At 41.5% G+C, this 12,303-nt stretch overlaps 1 protein-coding gene across 2 annotated transcripts in view; it reads right to left on the reverse strand.

Moving 5' to 3' along the window:
* TPH2 (tryptophan hydroxylase 2) overlaps nt 1–12,303 on the reverse strand; it is a 112,516-nt gene that overhangs the window by 76,896 nt on the left and 23,317 nt on the right. For both annotated transcript variants that reach the window (XM_087449173.1, XM_014794124.2), the window contains exon 6: nt 84–280. In XM_087449173.1, the coding sequence (XP_087305299.1) occupies nt 84–280 (197 nt within the window). The remainder of the gene's footprint in view (nt 1–83; nt 281–12,303) is intronic.

Raw genomic sequence — 12,303 nt, forward strand, 5'->3', positions numbered from 1 at the left:
AAAAAGGTGTGTTGCTGCATTGTGTGTGCTTGGAAGGCAATCAAGGATGTTGACAGGAAAAGACAGCCTGCATGAAGCCTCACCTTTCAGAAACATGGAGACGTCTTCAAGCTGAGGCACGTTGTCCTCCCTGTAGCCACAGTATTTAGTCAGCAGAGGGAAGTTTTTCAGATACTCCTGGCAAGCGTGAGTGGGATAGAGTTTGGAGAGCTCCCGGAATACAATGCCCCAAGTTTTTGTCTCTTCCTCCGTGTACTCCACCCGGGGAATGGGCTGACCACTAGGCAGGAGAGAAAACAAGAGAACGAATCTACCTCTGGGTCACTCATTTAAGTGTATTCTCACCTTCACACCTATCGCAAGTCAGATTCTTATAAAGTGGGACATCTAAGTGTCTAAAAGGATCCCATTGAGTATCATTTTTAAAGTAAATGCTAACCTTCTAACTTTGTGTGTGTGTATTTGGACTTCCATACAAATGATTTGATTAAGTTACATCTTCACACATCCTTATGGAAATTTGATAAGATTTATTGATACCAGCTCAACACAAGGCTGACATAAGGGAAGCCACATTATAGAAAAGAAACCCTATTGTAACTTTGAATGACCTCTGACAAACTAACCCAGCTGGCTATGCACCCTCCAGGAGATTTAAGTGCTCTGTAGATTTTACAACTCCTGCTTGTGCATGTACCTCCCACCTGTGATAAGATGATAACTTTGTTCTTTTGAATTCCTTAGGAATGTGACAACCCACAAACAGAGAGTCTATGCTGAGAGGCATCATCAATGAAAACTGAAAGATCTGGTGTGGCACTCCCAGACTGTAACTCCCAGAAGGTCAACATTCCTCACCCCCTCCCCAATAACCCACTGGCCTATATAACTGCTGTAAGATTTTGTGCCTCCTTAAGATGGTTCTTTTGGACATTAGTCAGCCATCTTCCCTCTTGCTAGCAAGCTGTAATAAACTGCCCTTTCTCTGCCACCATCTTGCCTCTTGGCGACTGGCTTTTATCTCACAGTGAGCAGATCATGCCCTTTTGTGCAATAACATTATGTTCTTACACTGAGATCAGTAACAAGTAAGAGTTCTGGGTTGGAAGGAACTGGTTTGGGTACAAAGCTGTGCTCTGAGAGCCTTTTCTGCAATCACCTGACAACAAGTAATAAATTGATGTAGTCTCTTTAAAATAAAATTGCCTGTGGGTTCCCTTTGTCCCTTGTTGGAAACTCACCCCAATCTCCAAGCGTAATTTTGAGATTCTTTGTTCAGTGAGCAAATGTCTGGGAAATACTAAAAGACTATACTAAATTTAAAAGTGAGAGTTCTGCAAACTGCAAAATACAAGCCTTTATTGCACATCATGCTGAGAGGTACACATATTACAGCCTCTCGGGCTAGGAGAGGGGTCAGCAAACTTTTTCCGGAAAGGGCCAGAAAGTAAATATTTTAGGCTTGTGTGCCACATGGTCTGTCACAACTGTTCAGTTCTACCATTGTATCTTGAAGGCAGCCATGGGCAATATGTAAACAAATGAACCTAGCTATGTTCTAATAAAACTTTCTTTACAAAAACAGGCAGTGGGCTGGATTTGGCCCACAAGCAGTAGAGTGCTGATGCCTGATTTAGAATACTGAGAGGTGGCCTTAGACTGGAGTGGTCAGGGAGAGCTTCCTGGAGGAGGCACAACTTAAGCTGAGCCTTGTTGGCCAGGTATGATCTGCAAGTTCCCAGACAGAAAGAAAGGTGAGGACAAAATGCTGTTCTAACAGCAGCCAGCAGCCATGAGCAAAGAACATAGCTCCCGACGCAACCCAGGACGAGTAGATAAGGAGGAAGATGGACATGTGTTTTTGCACACTATTGCTTGATGGACCAGACTTTGAATTTAGCCTCTGATTAAAATACCTATTTTGAAATGAAATTAGGGTTTGAGAAACCCTCTCAGGACATGCTCAGCAGCCACCTGCAGCACTCCCCACTGCCCACCCTGGCCACGCGTCAGAAATTCAGTCAACAGATATAAACACGCAACACATGACATTCCAAATATATACACGTAAAACCAGGAGTGCTGCCCCAGCAGTCTACACAGGCAGTGCCTGCCCCCCCAGGCTGCTGCAGCTGCAGAGCACCTTCCACAAGCTGGGCCCTGCGGGAGCACCCCCGAGGCAACGAAAGAGGGAAGGAGGACACTAACAAGAGGAGGCCCCAGACAGACCCAGCGCCCCCAGCCTTCTACATCCTGCAGGGTGTTCCTGTCAAAATGCTTTCCATTTGAAGTTCAGGGCCAAAAGTGGTTCCCACTGCCCCAAATTATTTTTACTTAAAAGAAATTAACTGCAGCACATGAGGGATGAGGGAATAACACACACGAGCAAGAACCAGAAATGAACATATGCTTTCTCTGAGTACCAAGACTGGGGTTATACAAACCAAATTAGGACAGCATTAGTGTTGTTTAAATTTGGCTGTTGATAACAAAAAACTACAACCTAGCAAATATTTGCTGAGAATTTCAAGAGTGCTAAGACTTAGCATCTGTGATGAATTTAGAACGAAAGCTTGAAATGGAAAGATAAAAATGGAAAGGATGTAAGGAAATAAATATATAAATCGTCTGCCTCTGGTACCAGAAAATTCAACGAAATCAATCTGAGTCGGGTAAGCTAATAAAGCTAATAAGGGCTGTGCCCAATCAGAAGGGAGGAGAGCAATGAGGCTGAAACCATAAGTGAAATATTGAGAAGCCATTTGAAAGAATCGTGAGGTCAGACTTTTCCCTTTGATATTAATCTGCAGTATTTCAAAGGGGAGCTGCATGTGCCCGACAGGCAGCAGCACAAGGAAAACAGGTGTAAGCCAGGGTAGGAAGACAGAGTTATACAGGTTTGTCACTGCACAAATCTCCAGTGTCACAATCTCAGGAATATGGATGGTCACGTATATTCCATTTGTTTCTGCTTGTCTGTGCTTCCTGGGTAACTAACCCTCTGGCTCTTTGAGGTAATGGCTGGTGCCAGGTACCACTCTGATTGCAGGCAAGTCTGATTCTGATCACACCAAGAGATTCTCACACCCCTCCCACCCCTACCCCCCAGGCAACTCTTTAAGGTAAATGTTTAAAAATCAACTTCAGATGAGAGCAACGTCAGCATCATGGTGGAGTGAGCTTTCTCGTAAACTCTTCCCCCGATAAGATACAACAAAAGGAACAGTCACAGACCAACAACGGAATCCTAGACAGTGAAAAGCAAGATTGGAAAGATCCACACTGCCACACATCTGAGAGTGGAACGCACTGGGCCCCCAGAGGAAGTGGGGAGAGGTAAGGAGAACTACTCTCCCTCCCCATCGGATCAGCGATCCCAGTCCACATGGCTCCCGGAGGGGGGGGAGGCAACCCTCTGCGGGGAAACCGTAGCTCTTCGGGCTTTCTCAGCCAGTGGGCAACTCCCACACAGAGGACTCAGAACTGCTATGGGATACCATCAACATCTGAGCAGCCCAGTAGAGCAGACAATGAGGAGTGAGCGAGAAGCCCCTCACGCCAGGGACCCAGCCAGCAAAAGAGAGAGCCCCTGCCCTTCCCCGCAAGCTGGACCCTGCAGCTCAGCCGACCAGACCAGACCAAGTGACTGGCGGATTGCAATGAACAGCCAGGGCAGAGCGCAGGGGGCTCAGAATACACAGCCCTTTACCCCCACACAGTGGCAGTGGATGGAAATTGCAACCAGAGGTTTCCAGGTTGCAATTTCCTGGAAATTGGCTTTGCCAATACAGGAACCACAATGCAAAGATACATGAAATCACCAGACCAGAAGGAAAATGACAAGCACCCAGAAACCAACCCTGAAGACACAGAAATCCATAACCTAAACGACAGAGATTTCAAAATAGCTATCATAAAAACACTCAACGAAATACGAGACAACACAAACAATTCAATGAGATTAGGAGTTTCTTCACAAAAGAGATTGAAATCATAAAGAAAAACCAATCAGTGCTGATGGAGACGAACAACACAATGGAGGAGATAAAGGAGAATCTGGAATCTTTAAAGAACAAAGCTGACAATATGGAGGAAAGAATTAGCATTATAGAGGATAGGAATACAGATATGCTCCAGAAGGAGGAAGAGAGAGAACTAAGACTAAAAAGAAATGAAGAAAGTCTCCGAGAAATATCTGACTCTATTAGGAAATGTAACATAAGAATTATAGGTATTCCTGAGGGAGAAGAGAGGGAAAGAGGAACAGAGAGCCTATTCAAGGAAATAATAGCTGAGAACTTCCCAAATCTGGGGAAGGAGCAGGAAATACCAGTAAGCGAAGCCAACAGGTCACCTAAATATATTAACAGACAAAGGCCCTCTCCACGACACCTAGTGGTAAGGCTAGCCAGAGTCAATGACAAAGAAACAATATTAAGGGCAGCTAGACAAAAACAAAAAATAAAAAATAACGTACAAAGGAACTCCCATCAGGCTCTCAGCGGATTTCTCAACAGAAACTTTACAGGCTAGGAGAGACTGGAATGATATATTCAAAATACTGAACGACAGGAACTTTCAGCCAAGAATACTGTATCCAGCAAAAATATCCTTCAAATACGATGGAGAAATAGTGACTTTCCCAGATAAACAAAAGCTAAGGGAGTTCATGGCCACGAGACCCCCACTACAAGAAATACTCAAGAAGGCCCTCAGGCCTGATAAAAAGAAGAGAAAGGGAATACAAAGCTTGGAGCAAAGAGACAAATACGTAGACAAACTCAGAAAAATAGTAGATCTTTACCAGAATAGGTTAGCAACCACTTAAATACCAAAATCAAAGATCAAAGGAAGGAATTCACCAAAAATAAATTTAACCTCATCACTGTAAACACACACCCACGACACAAGATAGAAAAGGTATAACAAGAACGACTTAGAAGGGGAAGAGGAAAGCAACTGAATTGACTTAGTATAAGGAAATAAGAGACCATCAGATAATGGACTATCTCATACACAAGATTTTTTATACAAACCTCAAGGTAACCACTAAACAAATAATCAAAACAAAATCACATATGATAAACAAAGAGAAAACCAGAAGAGTCATAAGACAGAACAACCAAACTGAATTGGCAGTCCGAAACGAACGGGACAAGAAACAAAGGAAACACAAAAGAGCCAGAGAATAAGTGACAAAAGAGCAACATTAAGCCCTCATATATCAATAATTACCCTAAATGTAAATGGATTGAACTCTCCAATCAAAAGATACAGAGTGGCAGGATGGATTAAAAAGCAAGACCCAACAATATGCTGCCTCCAGGAAACACATCTCAGCTCTAAAGACAAGCACAGGCTCAGAGTGAAAGGATGGAAGACAATACTCCAAGCTAATGGCAAACAAAAGAAAGCAGGTGTTGCCATACTTATATCAGACAAAGTAGACCTCAAGATAAAACAGGTTAACAAAAACAAAGAAGGGAAATATATAATGATAAAAGGGACACTCCACCAAGAAGACATATCACTTATAATTATACATGCACCCAACATAGGAACACCAATGTACATAAAGCAACTATTAACAAACCTAAAAGGAGACATTAACAACAACACAATAATAGTAGGGGATCTTAATACCCCACTTACATCAATGGATAGATCATCCATACAGAAAGTCAATAAAGAAATAGTAGACTTCAATGAAAAACTGGACGAGATGGACCTAGGAGACATATACAGAGCACACCATCCAAAAACAGCTGACTACACATTCTTCTCAAGCGCACATGGAACATTCTCAAGGATAGACCATATGTTGGGAAACAAAGCAAACGTCAATAAATTTAAGAAGATTGAAATCATAACAAGCATCATTTCAGACCATAATGCTAGGAAACTGGAAATCAACCACAAAAAAAAAACTGGAAAAGTGACAAAAATGTGGAGATTAAACAACATGCTACTCAACAACCAATGGATCATTGATGAAATTAAAGGAGAAATCAAAAACTATCTGGAAACAAACGCAAATGAAAATATGCCATACCAAACCACATGGGATTCAGCAAAAGCGGTCCTGAGAGGGAAACTCATAGTGATACAAGCCCACCTTAACAAAGAAGAAAAAGCTCAAATAAGCAACCTCAAATTACACCTAACAGAACTAGAGAAAGAAGAATAAACAAAGCCCAAAGTCAGCAGAAGGAGAGAAATAATAAAAATCAGAGCAGAAATAAATGAAATTGAGACCAAACAACAGTAGAAAGGATTAATGAAACAAAGAGTTGGTTCTTTGAGAAGATAAACAAAATTGACAAACCCTTAGCCAGGCTTACTAAGAAAAAAAGAGAAAAGGCTCAAGTGAATAAAATTAGAAATGAAAGAGGAGAAATCACAATGGATACCATGGAAATACAGAGAATTATAAGAGAGTACTATGAGAAATTATATGCCAACAAATTGGACAATCTAGAAGAAATGGATAAATTCTTAGACTCATACAACCTCCCAAAACTGAACCAAGAAGAAATGGAGAATCTGAATAGACCAATCACAAGTAAAGAGATTGAAATAGTAATCAAAAACCTCCCAAAAAATAAAAGTCCAGGAGCAGATGGCTTCTCTGGTGAATTTTACCAAACATTCAAAGCAGATTTAATACCCATCCTTCTCAAACTATTCCAAAAAATAGAGGAAGATGGAACACTTCCTAAATCATTCTACGAGGCCAACATCACCTGATACCAAAGCCACACAAAGATAATACAAAGAAGGAAAATTACTGTCAAATATCACTGATGAACATAGATGCAAATATCCTCAACAAAATATTGGCAAACTGAATACAGCAATACATTAAAAAGATCATACACCATGATCAAGTGGGATTTATACCAGGGACGCAGAGATGGTTCAACATCTGCAAATCAATCAACATGATACACCACATCAACAAAACAAAGAATGAAAACCACATGGTCATCTCAATAGACGCCGAGAAGGTATCTGACAAGATACAACATCCATTTATGATAAAAACTCTCAACAAAATGGGAATAGAAGGAAAGTACCTCAACATAATAAAGGCTATTTATGACAAACCCACAGCCAACATCTTACTCAACGGGGAAAGACTGAAAGCCATTCCTCTGAGAACAGGAACGAGGCAGGGCTGCCCACTCTCACCACTCCTATTCAACATAGTACTGGAAGTTTTGGCCAGAGCAATTAGGCAAGAAAAAGGAATAAAAGGAATCCAAATAGGTAACGAAGAAGTGAAACTCTCACTATTTGCAGATGACATGATTCTATATATAGAAAACCCTAAAGAATCTGTTGGAAAACTATTAGAAATAATCAACAACTACAGCAAAGTCACAGAGTACAAAATCAATCTACAAAAATCAGTTGCATTTCTGTATGCTAATAATGAACTAACAGAAAGAGAGCTCAAAAAGATAATACCATTTGCAATTGCATCAAAAAGAATAAAATATCTAGGAATAAATCTTACCAAGGAGGTGAAAGACCTATACAATGAAAACTACAAGACATTATTGAAAGAAATCGATGATGACATAAAGAAATGGAAAGACATCCCATGCACATGGATTGGAAGAATAAACATAGTTAAAATGTCTATATTACCTAAAGCAATCTACAGATTCAATGCAATCCCAATCAGAATCCCAATGACATTCTTCACAGAAATAGAAAAAAGAATACTAAAATTCACATGGGACAACAAAAGACCCCGAATAGCTAAAGCAATCCTAAGAAAAAAGAACAAAGCAGGAGGCATCACAATCCCTGACTTCAAAACATACTACAAAGCAATAGTAATCAAAACAGCATGGTACTGGTACAAAAACAGACACACAGATCAATGGAACAGAATTAAAAGCCCAGAAACAAAACCACACATATACGGACAGCTAATTTTCGACAAAGGAGCTAAGAACATGCAATGGAGAAAGGAAAATCTCTTCAATAAATGGTGTTGGGAAAACTGGACAGCCACATGCAAAAGAATGAAAGTGGACCCTCTGCTATCGCCATTCACAAAAATTAACTCAAAATGGATCAACGACCTGAAACTATAAAACTCATAGAAGAAAATATAGGCAACACACTATTTGACATCAGTCATAAAGGAATCTTTTCGGATGACATGCCTACCCAGACTAGGGAAACTAAAGAAAAAATAAGCAAGTGAGACTTTATCAGATTAAAGAGCTTCTATAAGACTAATGAAACCAGAATCAAGATGAACAGACAACCTACCAGCTGGCAGAGAATATTTGCAAAACATACATCTGACAAGGGGGTGATCTCCATAATATATAAAGAACTCACACAACTGAACAACAAAAAAACAAACAATCCGACCAAAAAATGGATGGAGGAAATGGACACTTCTCCAAAGAAGATATACAGATGGCCAATAGGCAAATGAAAAGATGTTCAACATCACTAATCATCAGGGCAATGCAAATCAAAACAACACTAAGATATCACCTCACGCCCGTTAGAATGGCTATAATCACCAAGACAATAAACAACAAATGTTGGAGAGGATGTGGAGAAACAGGAACCCTCATACACAGCTGGTGGGAATGCAAACTGGTGCAGCCTCTATGGAAAACAGTATGGAGATTCCTCAAACAATTAAAAGTAGAGATGCCCTATGATCCAGCTATCTCACTACTGGGAAGCTATCCAACAAACCTGAAATCAACAATCCAAAGAGGCTTATGCATCCCTATGTTCATTGCAGCATTATTCACTATAGCCAAGAAGTGGAAGCAACCTAAGTGTCCCTCGACTGACGATTGGATCAAGAAAACGTGGTATATATATACAAATGGAATACTACTCAGCCATAAAAAAAGACAAAATCATCCCATTTGCAACAACATGGATGGGCCTGGAGGTTATTATGTTAAGTGAAGTAAGCCAGAAAGGGAAAGACAAACACTGTATGATCTCACTCATATGTGGAATATAAACCAACACATGGACAGAGAAAACTGTAATGTGGTTACCAGTGGCAATGGGGGGGATGGGCACAGGGGTGAAGGGAGACATATATATGGTGATGGACAGACAAAAATGTACAACCCAAAATTGCACAATGTTAAAAACTATTAAAACATCAATAAAAAATAAATTTAAAAAAAATCAACTTCATCACAAAGTAAAGGCTAGTTTTATCCATTTAATTTCTGTTAAAAATATCCAAAATACAGAAAAAATGAGAGATTACCCATTTTTCTATGTAGTGAATACAGGGATAGAATAATAGTTCATATTTGAGAGCTTACTGTGTGCCAGACACTTTTTTAAGGTTAAGTGTTTTTATATGAATTAACCCATTTGATTCTCACAACAACTCCATGAGGTAGACACTGTTATTATCTCCATTTTACAGATGAGGAATTGAGGCTCAGAAAGTCTAAGCTATTTGCCTAAAATCATGGAGCCAGGCTTAAAACCCAGTTAGTCTGGCTCAAGGCTGGCTATAGTCTTAATCTATTAGTATAACCAATGAAATAAAAAATGTATTCCAGACATCAATTTTTCATATACCAAACTAAAATAAGACTTAAAGGTGTGTGCATTTATATATAGAAACTCTCATATACAGTCACAGGTAACCGTGACACCAGCACGGATTTGTAGATCACATGAAGTACTCGCACATTTAGTCACCTATTTCACCAGCTCAGTAAGACTGGAGGTAGTGCTTGGGGTACCAGGAATGCAGGGGCACCCATATATTTTTTAAAATTTTTAACATTTGATATTTGGAAAAATAAAAATCGTAGTCATGGGGAGAATCAGAATGTGCTGCACTTCTTTGTATTTGTCCTAAATTAATGTTTTTTTGTGAATTGTATATGAGAAAGATGACAGAAGGGTGTCCTGGGATATATACTCATACGTCATTATGCATCTATCTAGGGGTACATTTATGTGTGTATATAATGGGTATCATAGTTCGGCATCCTAAAACTCTGCTCTGGCCCCAAACTAAAGTCACTTAAGTACTCCACATTCTAGAGAAAGCCCCCAGGCAGTTGAAGCCAGCCATCTCCTTGCAGGGCATGTTAAGAGGCAGCAGAAATGGCCCTACCACCAATAAAGTCCTCTCTACCCCACTCCCTCCTCCTCCAAAGCTCACCCATTGGTCTAACAGGGAAGAAGAGATGTGCGGGATTGTGAGGAGGCCAGGGTTGAGGGAAAGGGCAGGTTTCCCCTTCCCTGAAGGAGCAGGGCAGGCTGGGCCATGAGAATCGTTTATAGGGACTGTAGATGCCCAGAAGGCGTGGGGCCTGGTTGCTCTTTCCCAACTGGACCCTTGCTGAGCGGCAGGACACAGGCCTCCCTGGTGTGCCCCAGGGTGCAGCAGTGGAAAGGAAGGCCCTGGGACAGTGTCTGGGATCCCAGGAGTATGGCACACTGTGACAGAAAAGAGGGGACCCTTGATGTGTGTCCTCTGAGATCTGAGGTTCCCGTGAATGTGAAGACTGACGCCCAGTGATCTAGAGATTTCCAGAGGACCCAATGTGGTGTGCCTGGGAGGAAAATGGGGAAGCCTCACCCTGTCCAGTTCTGCTCTGTTCTCAGGAGGCAGAAGAATGCTCCAGTGGTTCCTATCACCCTGGAAAAGAAGCACTGAAGGGCATGTTTGTGAGGGGTGCCCAAGCTATAGTGTGCCCAACTTGGAGAAGGGGTGGGTGGTATGACCACTGACAAGGTCAAGGGGATGCAGGGTGCATATCTGTAGGGGTGCAGGTGGAGGGAATGGTTTTGCCCCAAGAAAACTACACACAACACTGTGCAGAGACCATTTCAACAGAGACCACCCCATCAGAATGAATCCGTCTGAACCAGGGTAAGTGTGGCCTGAGGCCTGCCCACCCCTGACATTCTAACAATCCTATAAAAAGCCCTTAGCCTCCTCCCTCCCTCATCTCAGACCCTGACTCCAGAGGAACTAGGTCCTAGAAGAGGGAAGGAAGGGTGCTCAGAACCAGGGCACCCCCCCCACCCCACACACACACATAGACGCTCACCACCAAATAATTGAAGGGGAGGGAGGATACACTTTGAATCAAGTTTGAGATTAATCTCTCTTCAAATGAACGAGATTAAGTCTTAAATACCCAAATGAGACTATACTAATAATTGAAAATGACAGGAAATTAGATATTGCTAATGGACTTGCTTCCCAGCAGGAAAGTAGGATTCAACATAGTATAGTTGAAAGCAGTGAGTGGGGAAAATAAAAACCCCAACAAGATGAGACTCCTCAACAAACTAATTACATGCAAATATTATAATTAGATCTCTAGAGAATCTTCTCCATTTATATATGGAGTTAGTTGGGATTCCGGAATTCTCGACAACCACCAAGATTATTATTCACAGATTCCTAATTCACTGGAGAAAAACAGTTGTGACTTTCAATAGTTTCCGTTCACTGCAGATTCTGCCCTCTTGGCAAAGAATAGCAAACTAAAGCTTTAAGAGCACGCTGGGGAACCAGTGCTCAGGGAAGACAGTACAAGGAAAAGGACTAAGTTGGCCAGCAGGGGATTTAGGCTTGACAACAGGATAAACTCCTTGGTACAGTATGTTACTCAGAGAACAGTAAGAACTTTCTTTGGAAATACTGACAACAGCTGTGGGAGGCATCTTTCTGCCTGTAAGGTTAAATCCCACTCTTCCTAGAGTCAGGGCGAAGATTCTGAAAAAGCTGCCTTGTCCCTGCAGTGAGCAGAGGGCGGAAAGTCCACAGACAAACCAAATGGGGGGCAGGCACAGCCACAGTCATTCTGTGTGAGTCTGAGCTCATCAGAGCAGAGCCGTTTAGCAAACACATGTTTGACACAGACATCCAGGACATGGACCCCACTGAGGCTGAGACTGTGGGAGTTCTTTCTACGGCCAGACGAATAAGCAACAGTGCTTTTGTTTTATTTAACTATTTGTTCTATCTTCTCCTCCAGCACGTCCAAAAGCAAGTGATTTTTCTTATACTTATTTTTTTTTAATTTGGGGGATTGGAAAATATTTCATTATGGTGGCATGTCCTGGATACCTCCTAGAGTCCTTGCTGCTAGAATTCCTAATACAAAATGCAGTTTCTCTGCTCATGTTATCCTGAAAGGAACCCCAGTGCTGGGAAGCAATTCACTTATTCAGTGGAGGAAGATGTGACAGGCTGCAATTGATAGTACTTACATCAACATGGCAAGACTGGCTGAAATGCCACACAGATTGTGTTTTTTG

The sequence above is a fragment of the Ceratotherium simum genome, chromosome 25 (assembly GCF_057802395.1).
Source record: "Ceratotherium simum simum isolate JZ-2026a chromosome 25, ASM5780239v1, whole genome shotgun sequence".
Classification (NCBI taxonomy): Eukaryota; Metazoa; Chordata; class Mammalia; order Perissodactyla; family Rhinocerotidae; genus Ceratotherium; species Ceratotherium simum.